Consider the following 13,891-nt stretch of genomic DNA (forward strand, 5'->3'; position numbering starts at 1 on the left):
ATCTTCAGATCGTTCCGTCATAAACGGCACGCACAGTGGCAGCTGGGGAACGCTCAAATACACTCAGTGGCCTCTTATAATTATCTGGGGGTTTGGTTTTCGGAACGGGCAAAAGCAAATGTCCATCTCAATCATCTGGCCTCAAAAGCTAATAAGGTAACACACCTGTTAAGACAACTAAACCGGAACCTGATCAGCCCCTCTGCTAGCCCAATCTTGATAGCTCTGAAGGCAAAACTTCTGCCCGCAATCTCTTACGGGCACTTGGCATTTCCAGGGAAGTTGGATGCACTCCTCTCCTCTGCCCAAATTAAGGCGTACAAGTCGGTGTTACATATCCCAAGGTCCGCCAGGAGAACTAGGTTGAGACTGGAGCTTGGCCTTGCAAGGCCAGACGTGATTGGCCAGGGGGAGCTCATCAAACTGTACCTAAGGATATTAAAGGCCCCGGCCAACTCCCTAAAATACCATCTGCGCCCCATCTTTGAAGATCCAGCATCGACATGGCACATTAGGCTGGGAAAAGCAACTAAAGCCCTTAAGTTAGTAGAAGAAAATCTACAGCGGCAGGACATCCCGCTGAACTTTTGGAAGAGAGCTATCAATAAACAAGTGAATGAAATCTCCTTTGAACTTGATCACAGATCCATCCGTCGAAGCTCCAACTTGGAATCCCTAAACAACTCCTATACGGTGGGAAAAGCACAACCATATCTAAGCGAGGCCATTACAACACATGCCCGAAGTAAAATTCTATCCATGAGGCTGGTCACGCTCGGGATAGCTGATTTCAACCCAGCCTGGTTCCAAAAAGGGGCCCCAACATCCTGCAGGCTTTGCACATACAAGAGGGAATCCTGGTTGCACCTTCTTTGCTGCTGTCCTCATTTCAAGAGCGAACGACGGCGACTGCTGCGCCCGATCTGTCTCAATCAGAGCATTACAACATGCTCAGAAGCATCAGCCCTGTGCCTGTCAACGACCAATACCATGTTCCTAGCGCGATCAGCGAAATTTGTTCATCAAATTAGTATAGCACTAAAAACTCATAATGAGAGTACCTCCCCCTAACTTAGGATACTCACCACAACAAGAACTGATATGAGCTGAACAGACAAGTTGTTCCACCGAAAAAGTCACCAGCTCGCCATTGCAACCAACAATGCAAAGTCTTACCCGTACCAATATAAATGCTGGGAACCCCTAATTAATGAGACTAAGACTGCGGGAGTTGCACTCCTCTGTACCCACACTGCTTTCCCCTATATACCATTATCCTAATCAGCATAGGTATACCTCTTTACTCTTTATTTTATTTAGAAGGTTATTTTTAGAATTATTGATCTTTGTACTTACTCTTTTACTGTAAAGATTTTAATTAATTGTGCAGTCAATAAAACCTTTGAAACCTTTGAAACACTGGAGCTGCGCTGCTAAGAAATAGGCTTCAAATGATGGAGCGCCCATCCTCCCCTTATTGCGAGATAGCTGCAAGGCCGTCAGGGCCACCCTGCAGCGGCCCCCTCCCCAAGTCAGGGAGATTAGTAATGAATTTAGCTCTTGGAAGAAGGTCCGTGGCGGGGTGACCGGGATATTAGCGAAGTAGTAAAGAAGCCGAGGCACCATTATCATTTTCGATAGGGCTACCCTCCCGATGGGAGCCAGAGGTAGGGTCCTCCAGAAGCTAACTTCACTCTTAAGTCCTCGAGGGCTCAGTAATGGTTGCCCTCCAGGAGGTCCCAGGGTTCATGGTAGAGTCTGATACCTAAGTATTGCGGGGCTTCGCCTGTCCATGCCAGTGAGGCGTCACCCAGACAAATTTCCCTGTGTGGGGTATTCGAGTGTAGGGGATAGATAGAGGATTTCTCCAAATTCACACATAACCCTGCAGCCCTCTCGAAATCCGTAAGTGTGGACCAGAGGGTGGTGAGGTCAGCTGAAATATCTCTGACATAGATCAGGAGATCATCCGCATAGAGGGAGACACAATGAGTTCGACCTCCAAGTGGGATGCCCCACTGTTAGCCCACCTCCCTCAGCCGTACTGCCAGCGGCTCCATGGCGATGGCAAATATGACAGGGGATTAGGGGCACCCTGGCGTGTGCCGCGCATTATTGAGATGGGAGAGGATGTATACCGGCTTATCCTAACCCTTGTGGAAATGTCGGTGTATAATAGCCGGGTGTAAGCTATAAAATTGGGGCCCCATGCCTACCCTCCGTAGCGTCACAAAAAGGTATTGCCACGCTAGGGTGTTGAAGGCCTTCTCCAGATCCAGTACAAGGCACACCGCACGTGGGAATCTGTCCCGCACCCTGTCCTGGACCTGGAACAGTCGACGTATATCTTGGGAGGTATTTCTCCTGGGAACAAACCCGCTCTGGTCTGTGCATACCAGTTTGGGTTGTATCTCTGTAAGTCTGTCTGCCAGAATCCTCCCTAGCATCTTGCAGTCCGACGTCAGGAGGGTGATAGGGCGATAGGAAGTTCGAAGCAGCGGATCCCGATCGGGCTTGGGGAATGTTACCAGTACAGATTCCCGCATTGATTGAGGGAGTAAGCCCACTTCTAACGCCTCCCAAAAGATAATGTCCAGCTGTGGGACTTCACTATGATATGAAAAGTGTGAAAAAAATCACGAAGTAAAGTATATATTTTAATACTACACATTGGATCATCATGCGATTACACTGTTCCTGCAAAGGACTCCTATGTTCATTAAACTTTTTTGCTGGCTCTACTTTGAATATGAATTTTACTTGAACATTTAGTATGAGTGCTGAACCATACTTTAATAATCAACTTTGAGTTTGTCGAGGAGTCCCATGTCAAATTAGCTATTGTGCTTGGCAGTGATGAGGTGAATTATGTTTGTCCGGGATTAAGCAGAAGAGTTATTTGCCATTCACTGCTGGATCTCCCTGATACATGACATGACCGAGTGCTAAAACATCATTGATGCAAGTTGTCTTTGGTTATGATTTCATATAATTGCAATACTGATGTGTGGTAACTTACAAGTCAATCAATATTTCGCAGGGTATTTCTAGGGAAACAATAAATAATGCTTGGGCTTAGCCATTTATTAGTGCAATGGATGAGGAGTGGTTCTTCCTTTTGTACCATTGGGAAGGTCTTGGCTATTTGTAAGGAGTTGGGAAAGCACCTTACAAGAGAGTTGCATTGAATAACAGACGTACAAATTTTGAGAATAGTTAAATATTCAATTTAGTAACATACAGAGGAACTAAAATAGGTTGGGAGTTTAAGCGAATTCATTTTTTTGTTCATGCTACATGTTTTATAGGCACAAGGGTGTTCTATGTGCCTGGTGCTTTTGATGCAGATTTTTATTTTGAGCAAAATTGGGTACCATTTTCTTATACTTTGCATTTTATCCATTAAACACAAAAGTACTTCATTACATCCTTTACCACAGATGGACACGGGACGGTCTTATCAGGTGTACATTTCTTTATGAACATACATTTGGAAAGGGCACCTGTTCTATTTGGGAAGGTGACTGTTTGCTCCTAGATGTAATAAGATTTTTCTTTGCTGAGTGCAAGGCTGAGCTGATTAATACACACTGAGACTTATTAGATGAAATACCTGGGGCAATCTTCCATTAGGCATTATTCCCGAAAAAACGGATTCCTCAGTTAACATGATTCCGGGTCTGTTTACCTCTCATTAATGCATTCGGATTAGAGTAAAATGGCATGCTTAACACCATATTTGAATAACAGTTTCTTATTTCATAAATTAGAAGGTAAAATATGGGATTTTAACTCTACATTTGCGATTTTAGAAATGATGAGAGTCAAATAGACATAACATTTAGGTTACCATTCAGTAAGAAGTATGAATTTTGGCTGTCAAATATGCCTACTTTGACAACATTTTTCCAACTGATATTTATATTACAATATTACAGAAATTCATGCATGTCCTGCAGAATTCTCAAATGTCAACAAAATATATCAATCAATCAATCATAAAAATTTGTATGGCGCGCTACTCACCCGTGAGGGTCTCAAGTCGCTGAGGGGGGAGGGCGGGGGGTCGCTACTGCTCCAACAGCCAGGTCTTGAGTAATTTCCTGAAGGAGAGGTGATCCTGGGTCAGCCGTAGGTGAGTGGGGAGGGAGTTCCATGTCTTGGCTGCCAGGTAGAAGAAGGATCTTCCTCCGACGGTGGATTTCCGAATTCTTGGGACGGAAGCAAGGGCGAGCCTGGCGGAACGGAGTTGGCGGGTGGGTGTGTAGAAGATGAGGCGGCTGTTGAGGTACTTCGGGCCCAAGTCGTGGAGAGCCTTGTGTGCGTGGGTGAGGAGTCTGAACGTGATCCTCTTGTTGACGGGGAGCCAGTGCAGGTCTTTCAGGTGGGCGGAGATGTGGCTGCGGCGCAGGATGTCCAGGATGAGTCGTGCTGAGGCGTTCTGGATGCGCTGGAGTCTTTTCTGGAGTTTGGCCGTGGTTCCAGCGTAGAGGGTGTTTCCATAGTCCAGATGGCTGGTGACGAGGGCCTGGGTGACCGTCTTCCTGGTTTCGGTGGGGATCCATCGGAAGATCTTTCGGAACATGCGCAGGGTGTTGAAGCAGGATGATGAGACTGCGTTCACTTGCTTGGTCATCGCGAGGGAGGAATCCAGGATGACACCCAGGTTGCGTGGGTGGTCCGTTGGTTTGGGTGCTCTGCCCAGGGCAGGCGACCACCAGGAGTCGTCCCAGGCGGAGGGCAATGATCCCAGGATGAGGACTTCCGTCTTGTCTGAGTTCAGTTTCAGGTGGCTCTTCTTCATCCATTCGGCGACGTCTTTCTTCCCATCGTGCAGGCTTGTTCTGGAGGTGGCGGGGTCGTTGGTAAGGGAGAGGATCAGCTGGGTGTCGTCGGCGTAGGAGATGATGTTGAGGTTGTGTTTGCGTGCGATGGCTGCGAGAGGGCTCATGTAGACGTTGAAGAGGGTTGGGCTAAGTGATGATCCTTGGGGTACGCCGCAGATGACTTCGGTGGCCTCGGATCTGAACGGGGGGAGGCAGACTCTCTGGGTTCTTCCGGCGAGGAACGAGATGATCCACTCCAGTGCCTTCTCTTGGACTCCGATGTTGCTGAGGCGCTGCACTAGGGTGCGGTGGCAGACAGTGTCAAACGCTGCAGAGAGGTCCAGGAGGATGAGGGCCGCTGTTTCCCCGTTGTCGAGCAGGGATCTGATGTCGTCAGTGGCTGCAATGAGGGCGGTCTCGGTGCTGTGGTTGGATCAGAAACCGTACTGCGAGGGGTCGAGGGATCCGTTCGTGTCAAGGAAGGCGGCAAGCTGTCTGTTGACGGTCTTCTCGATGACTTTGGCGGGAAAAGGGAGGAGCGAGATGGGGTGGTAGTTCTTGAGGTCGGTGGGGTCTGCTGTTCAGGAGGGCGCTGAGCTTGGCGTGCTTCCAGATCTCTGGGAAGGTGGCGGTGTTGAAGGAGGTGTTGATGATGTCCCGGAGTTGGGGTGCGATGATGGAGTCGGCCTTGTTGAAGACGTGGTGGGGGCAGGGGTCGGTTAGTGATCCGGAGTGGATGGTGTTCATCGTGCGGGTGGTGTCTTCGGTGCGGATCGGGGTCCAGGGGCAGAGGGTGGTGGTGGGGGGCGTTGGTTCGGTGGTTGGGTGCGTGGTAGGTGCGCCGAAGCTGTTGTGTATATCGGCGATCTTGCGGTGGAAGAACGAGGAGAGTGAGTCGCAGAGGTCTTGCGAGTGGGTGATGTCGTTGTTTCCGGCGCTGGGGTTGGAGAGCTCTTTGACAATGCTGAAGAGTTCTTTGCTGTTGTGGGCGTTGTTGTCGAGTCGTTCTGTGAATGCTGTCTTCTTGGTGGTGCGGATTAGATGGTGGTGTTTGCAGGTGGCGTGCTTGAGGGCAGTCATGCTGTCTGTGGTTTGGTCGTGACGCCAGGATTTCTCGAAGGTGCGGCAGTTCTTCTTGGAGTTCTTGAGTTCGTCGGTGAACCAGGAGGTTTTCTTGCTGCCGGGTCTGCTGGGAGGGTTCTTCAGTGGTGCAAGGTCATTTGCGCAGTTGGTGAGCCACTGTGTGAGGTTGCTGGCTGCTTCGTTAGGGTCTGTTGTGCTGGCGGGAGGGTTCTGGCGGAGGGAGGTGGTGAGCTGCTCGGTGGTGATCTTGCTCCAGCTCCTGCGAGGAATCTGTTGTGGGTGGTGGTGGGTCGTTGTTCTTCTGAAGCTGAAGTGGATGCAGCTGTGGTCAGTCCAGTGGAGTCCGGTGGAGTGGCTGAAGGAGATGTGCTTGCTGGAAGAGAAGACGGGGTCAAGCATGTGGCCGGCGTAGTGGGTGGCGGTGTTCACCAGTTGCTTGAGTCCGAGGGTGGTGAGGTTGTCCAACAGGGTGGTGGTGTTGCTGTCCTTGTTGTTCTCCAGGTGGAAATTGAGGTCCCCTAGGAGGATGTAGTCAGCGGAGGGGAGGGCGTGCGGGCTGATGAAGCCTGCAATGTCTTCGCTGAATTGTGCCCGTGGTCCCGGGGGTCTGTAGATGAGGGTGCCTCTGAGGGTGGTCTTGGGATCGGTGTGCATCTGGAAGTGGAGTTGTTCGGCAGCGGTGAAGGTGTCGTCGGGGTTGGTCGTGATGTGGATGGTATTCTTATGTACGATGGCGATGCCTCCTCTAGTCTGGTTTACACGGTCCTTCCGGGTGATCTTGTATCCGCCGGGATGGCTATGGCGATGTCAGGCGCTGAGGAAGCGTTCATCCAGGTTTCTGTGAGGAAGGCGACGTCCGGTGATGTAGTGTCGAGCAGGTTCCAGAGTTCGACGGCGTGCCTGTGGACGGAGCGGGTGTTGAGCAAAATGCACTTGAGGTGGTTGCTGCTGGTGCTCGGCTCGTCGGGTGCGGTACAGGTCCGGAGGCAGGTGAATTTGCAGGCTTGGCAGGTGAAGGGTCCGTGGGTGCGTTTCAGGGTGGCCCGGTAGCAGGCAGCGTTCCGGCCGGCGTTGAGTGCGTGGAGGGTGGCGGCGTCGTAGGTCCGTCGGGAGGGTTGGCGATGTCGGGGGCCAGGGGTCCTGGCGTTGGCGTGGTCCAGGCGCGGACGGGCGCAGACGGGCTTGCCTTTGGCGCGCCTTTGGCGCACAATCGGCGCGTCCGCTGCGCCTGACCGCTGCGCGTGACCGCTGCGCGTGCGCGTGGACTCCGCCATATGTAGTGCGGCGGGAGGGAGGTGCAGCTCGGAGGCGGGAACAGGGTGGCTCAGGGTAGGACACAAAACGAGAAGGGGCGGGACCGCATGGGAGCAGCGGCAGGGAGCTGGGAGGGGACAGAGGCGGGAAGCCATCCCAAGGGGCAGGGGCGAACGGACACACAAGGGCACCAACAACAGCAGGACACAGGGGGCAAAAAGTGCCAAAGAAAAGACCTTGCCACAGGGCAGCAGCGAATCGGGGTCAAGGAGACCGGGCGCACTCGGGGGGAGATGCGCGGCGTGTGGAGCTACCGGCAGCGACCAAGGTCAGGTCAGGTCACCGCTCACCGCTGCGCGGCCGGTCCCTAAATAGCCGGCAGGAGGGAGGGGCAGCGGGGAGGCGGGAGCGGGGTGGCTCAGGGTAGGACACAAAACAAGAAGGGGTGGGGCCACAGGGGAGCAGCGGCAGGGAGCGTGGAGGGGACAGAGGCGGGAAGCCATCCCAAGGGGCAGGGGCGAACGGACACACAAGGGCACCAACAACAGCAGGACACAGGGGGCAAAAAGTGCCAAAGAAAAGACCTTGCCACAGGGCAGCAGCGAATCGGGGTCAAGGAGACCGGGCGCACTCGGGGGGAGATGCGCGGCGTGTGGAGCTACCGGCAGCGACCAAGGTCAGGTCAGGTCAGGTCACCGCTCACCGCTGCGCGGCCGGTCCCTAAATAGCCGGCAGGAGGGAGGGGCAGCGGGAAGGCGGGAGCGGGGTGGCTCAGGGTAGGACACAAAACAAGAAGGGGTGGGGCCACAGGGGAGCAGCGGCAGGGAGCGTGGAGGGGACAGAGGCAGGAAGCAATTCCAAGGGGCAGGGTTGAATGGACACACAAGGACACCAACAACAGCAGGACACAGGGGGCAAAAAGTGCCAAAGAAAAGACCTTGCCACAGGGCAGCGGCGAATCAGGGTCAAGGAGACCGGGCGCACTCGGGGGGAGCCGCGCGGCGTGTAGAGCGACCGGCACCGACCATGGTCAGGTCAGGTCAAACCATTGAAGAGGAAGCTGAAGGCAGAGTAGTGCAATGAATGTTAAAACAAGCATTTGCAATGCAATAGCTCTTGCATTCACGCAAGTTTGATCTATTGGCATTGTAAATGACAATGCCTTTTATTTATGCTTTGGGTTTTAAAACATAAGTAAAATAAGGCATTGCCATCTACAATACTAATGGCTTAAACTCTCGCACATGCGAGCCCTATTGCATTGCAACAAAGGGCCTTCTTGACCGCTTGTTAGATTGTAAATATCGAGGAAGAGACCGGCCTGCAACATCTTCAAGGTAGTAATAAATAGGGCAGTGAAGAAGATGGGTTGTGAATTACACAGACACAAAGTGTGAAGTGAGAGTTACATATGATCCGAGCTATCAAAACTAGCAAAGCGCTCCAACACCTTTCGCTCCGTGATAACACTTTCGCTGCTCAGAAGGAAGAGCGGGAGGAGGGTATTTGCTGCCCTCTCTGTGATTTGAGTGTGCAGTGTGGCATTGCATAATGTCATTGCTATCTTTAGCCTAAATATAAAAACACTCCAGCTGTAGTAGGGCCCTGGCTTCCCCTCCTGGTGCAGGGCGGGCGGTGCTTTATGGCAGGCATGGAGGGAGAAATGGATTTCACTCGGGGGGAGGGTTGAAAGAGACACGAGATAATGCCGAGTTAAAGTTATTGAAAGCGGGCACCCGTGTTACAGGGGCAGCCGTGCTGCTTTAAAAAAACCACAAAAAGGTTTCAGCTGAAGCAGCGCATGTCCAGCCTGCAGTATGAGAAACTCAATAAAGTAAATAGTGGTTACAGACTAAATAACAGGTCCAGTGTAACAACCGAAGTAAAGGGGCCAGTAGCCATGGGAGGTTACAAATGAAGACATGGGCGTACTAAGGAGGGACTAACAAGCCTATTAACGAATCCGAAGACAGCATTTAGGAAAGACAATGATGCAAGCCAATGAAAAATATGGAAGGAGAGTGGGTACAGCTTCTCTCCCATACTCTACTACAGCAGTCTTGCAGAGCGAGCAGCGCATGTGCACTGTTGCTAGGCTCGACCTATAAACAGTATAAGCATTTTTCCTGCCATAGACAGCTATACTGTTTACTGGCTTCAGGAATCACCTACATACCAATTTGAACTCACACTTGCTGTGAACTGCAACAGAAAAAACTGGAGTGAGCAGCTCAGAATAAGTGGTTTAGAATGAGTAGCTTCAGCTTAAATATAAATCACAATATCGGCACATTTGAGTCTTACCCGCTACTAAAGCATCCTTGGGCCATCGACTAAACCAGTCCATAGTGCAACCTGAAATAAGTGCAGGAAACTTTAAAGCTCGATTTCTGAACTTTTCACCCACAGGTGAAAAGCAAAGTACAACATGTAGGTTCTGTCGAACCCTGGTCATGAAATAATCATATAGGTTCTCATTGGTCGATGGCCGACGTGGGTACTCCTTTTTCATGACAGGTATTAATTCAGTCGTTATCTCATCAGTTTCATCCCGGGCAAACAAATTTGACACCTAAAATAGAAAGACAAGAAAGGTACATTTCACCAACATATCCCATATAATCGTAGTTAGTGACACAAAAAGTAAAGGAAGAGCTCAACTATTTCTATCAGTAAAGAACATTTTTAAATTGTACCTTTATCCATACATACCACACGACTAAAATGACAAACTTTACTACCTTTTCAATCAGTGACAAAATAATCCATCCAGGAACTGCTAATGTTCCATTCTTAAAGGTAATAATATTATCACATTGATTGGCCTCTCCTAAAAATATAAATAAACTTGATTGCGAGCTTCTAAAAAATAAATAACATAACAGGAACCGATGAGCAGAAAACCATCGGGTGGCAAAAACAAAACAATGGGTAATGTGTTTTACCTTTCAATTTCAATAGCATTGTTTTGGAAACCTCTGCAACTCAAGTAAGTATTTAGAATATACTTTACTGGTTATTAGTCTGTTAATTATTTCCACTAATGGTTTAGAGAACTACGATTTCAAAATCTAAAATCATGGCCCCCAAAGGCAGGTGTAATATTTGTCCAGGGATGAACGGAAATTTGTTGGGGGATCAATCAGCATGGTGAGATTGAACACCTGTTCGCAAAACTAAATTTAATCTATTAAGGAAGGCTGAGTTGTCAACAATTCTGCTGAGAGGCGTTCGCAGTCTTGCCTGCTTTAAGCAATCAGCAGACAAAGGGAAAAGACACATTTCTTGGAGTTTAGTTCCTGCCTCCCAACTCATAGACAAGTTACAGCAGATAGTAGGTCTACTAGCAGTCTGACCTTGTAAATAGTTTAAATGAAATCCTAAGGTTACTTTACACGCAGCCTTTTCTTCACTTGGATCCCGCATAACAATCTTCCAAGTTCCTCTTAGTGATCAAAAAAGGAAATGTCCTTACAGCCGCTGATAACAGTCTCGAAGCAAGGGAGTTCCTGATACCACTCTACCGAAGTTCTACATTGTATACCAATTGTTCTTCTGACCATAGTAATCTTGTACCAGTAATTCCATAACAGTATTTCTGCTTGCTTCTGGTCTCCTGGTGTGCGGGGCTCTGTTCTAATTACTGCATAATAGATGGCGTGCAAATTCATGAACTGCCTTGACCCTACATTTGAGAAACGTACTGATAAGCACACAAGGGAACCGCTGAACATTGTTTGGAATGATGTAGCGCAAGCAACTGCTGATCAAGTTCACCTTAGAAAAGTCACAACCTACGATAGCCTGCAAAAGTGCCTAAATGCCAAATATGACTTCACTGAAACATACATTATAAATATCACACTTTCAAAAACACATACCTGGCCAAGGGTTCATCTATGGATTACTTTGCAACTTGGCTGTGGAAACTGGTGCGCTAATGTGAATTGAACAAATTTGGCAAAGAAAAAAGAAGATATTTTACTGCAGCATATCAAATAATGCAGTTCCACTTCTTTCAGAGGAAAATATCTGAGAATTCTTTCTTGCTTTTACAAATATTGCACATGGGGGAATGGAAGTTTAATCCCAATAAGTATGATAGAGTTGTGTCCATCTAACAGAGCAGACCCAGGGATATAATTAAAGAAGTATACCCCAGCACTCAAATCTTTAGGTTATGCTTGGTAACGTGTTTAAACGGTTTACTAGAAGAACTTTGTTTCTTTTTCACGGGTCACAAAAATACAAAAGAAAATCATTCTTTCAATGGTTTAATAGGTCCATTGAAAATATATAAATTTCATTTCAGTTTTTACGGAAAGAAATTTGTTTTTATACAAGGACTATTTAAACGGAGATATGCAGAAATAACTCCCGAAACGACAGCTACTAAGCAACAGGGTCCTATTTCTTGTGATTATGCATAACTTTACAAAACCACTTCCGATGGGTTTTCTTAACCAAACTACTGTGAAAGCCCATGCCCATGGAATTAATATTTCCACTATTGGTTGATACTTCCTATCATCACTTGAAAATCAACCAAGTGTGTACAGGTGCTTGGGACCATTTATTTTCTTCACGCAGTACACTTCGTGTTTTACTAGAAACCACCTTGTACTTTGTAGCCTTGAAAAAGTCACCTCAGTGACGAAACATGTGTCCGCTGTTGTCTATCACTGAATACTGTTGTTTTGATGGGACATGGAAACGCCATCATCAACCTGTCTAGTCCTTGTTTAAAAAACGTTTTCTTTCTGTAAAAACAGAAATGGAATTTACATATTTTCAGTGGGAAAATAAAACCATTAAAAGAATGATTTTCTTTTGTATTTTTTTGATCTGTGAAAAAAAAAACAAAGTTCTTCTAGTAAACTGTTTAAACACATGTCACTGAGCATTACCTAACAATTTGAGTGCCGGGGTATACTTCTTTAATTATATTTAAGGCTCCCTGTTTTCTGTTTTTGCTGATTTTTGCAGATAAACACAGACAGAAAACATTCATTTTCTTGTCTATATTTATTGTTAAATGTGGATGGAAATGGAAATTGGGTTGCTTTTTGAGTAATTCTAAATAGTGTCTGCCATGACTACCAGGCCAATAGATGCATGGATTGATTGATAAGGGGGGTAAAAATGAAAGGAATTTTAGTAAAGAGTCTTAACAGCAGTAGATATGCACAAGGTTGATACTAAAATGTGCATATTTTCATTATAAGTGCACTGATATATCTTCTGCAGGTGTTCATAGCACTGAAACCTGGCAGACATTCAAGTACGAGTGCATTTTTATCAGCTAAGTAAATGTGGAAATTTACTAATTTCAGCTTACATTTTCCATTAAACCCAAAATAAATATCGATAAATACAGAGGAAATTAGCAAAAAATAAATATAGATAAATACAGACTGAAATAGCAAAAAAATAAATACAATAAACCCGAGAGCCCTAATTATATTGTAACACAAGGGCATTGTTCTTTGTGCACTCACACCTAAGGTAGTAGGGTGTGTTATTACCCTAAGTGGCACCATTACTGATTATAGTGAATATATACCTGATCTTGTAGTATTACCTGCCCAATAAATCTGTTCATTTTATGAGGTGCACTTTTCCTCCCACCACTACCCCTTTGTTTGTTGTATAAAATCCAGGGGTATATTTACAAGAATTGGTGCGAAGCAGTTCTCATGCTTTTTAGTGGTATTGTTTTTTACCGCTGCCGATCCCCAAATCCCAACACAATGTTAGTGACGTTTTACCATACGTTGCTACTTGGCGTTAAGATCAGCTAGTGGGTGCAAAAAATGAAGCTAACCCTAGCGTCAAGGCATGTGATAAAATTCACATTATCGTGAATAAAACTGACGGCAAGCCAAATAGCAGCAAAAACGTTCACGCTAGTTAGCCCAACGTCACCTTTCAGCGTCTAGAGGCAGAAAGAGCTTACACATACGCCGCAAGGGGGAAAAAATAATAATTACCTGAATGCAGCATGAAGCTGCCCGGAGCAAGTTCAGCACAGGACAACAACCCCCCCAACCCGCAGGTTGACCAGCCAGAGTCCCAGGGGAAGAGGAAGAGAAAATTCAGATTTAGTCAGGAGTATCCTGATGCGGAGGTGACGGGCATCAACACCAGCCCTTCGTCACCTCCAGGGTGTCATTGGAGACCAAAACCGCTATATGGCAGCCCATTGTCAACAAGGTGCAGGAGCCGGGTTCCACTTTCTAGATCTACTCTGGAACCCTAGGCCAATGACTCTTTATCAACATGAAAGCGTGGAGGGGAGAAAATTGTTAGCCAATCAATCATACCGTTCCAGTGAGCTATGACTCCGGGAATCACAGACTTCCAATTAGATTTAGTTAGTTTGTTACAAAGCTAAGAACAGTTGGACATACAAGCAGCTCAAGATGAGGGTGTAAAAATACATTGGAACTAATACAAAGATGAATCTATGAGTGAAGTTAAGGAGGTGCTAAATGCATAGAATAATCAGTTAGAGAACCAGAGTGCAGAAGATAACAGCACCAACGTCGAGTTTCCCCTTCATTGGAGGTTCATGGTTATAAAGCATTAATTAGTCTGTCCCTACACTACAGCTAATGTGACACCCCTCTTTGCACTTCCCAAGGCGAAATGCTCTCTCTCTCTCAAGGCAGAAGTCCCCGGACACTGTCCCTAACTGCGATAATTCACTTTTGCAGGTAGTATCCCAG

General features: G+C 47.4%; 1 protein-coding gene across 1 annotated transcript in view; it reads right to left on the reverse strand.

Moving 5' to 3' along the window:
* Nucleotides 1–13,891, reverse strand: part of DNAH5 (dynein axonemal heavy chain 5) — a 5,605,957-nt gene that overhangs the window by 699,715 nt on the left and 4,892,351 nt on the right. Inside the window, exon 55 of the mRNA XM_086967405.1 lies at nt 9,468–9,735. Coding sequence (XP_086823531.1) covers nt 9,468–9,735 — 268 coding nt within the window. The remainder of the gene's footprint in view (nt 1–9,467; nt 9,736–13,891) is intronic.

This window comes from Lissotriton vulgaris, chromosome 4_1 (assembly GCF_964263255.1).
Source record: "Lissotriton vulgaris chromosome 4_1, aLisVul1.2, whole genome shotgun sequence".
NCBI classification, from domain to species: domain Eukaryota; kingdom Metazoa; phylum Chordata; class Amphibia; order Caudata; family Salamandridae; genus Lissotriton; species Lissotriton vulgaris.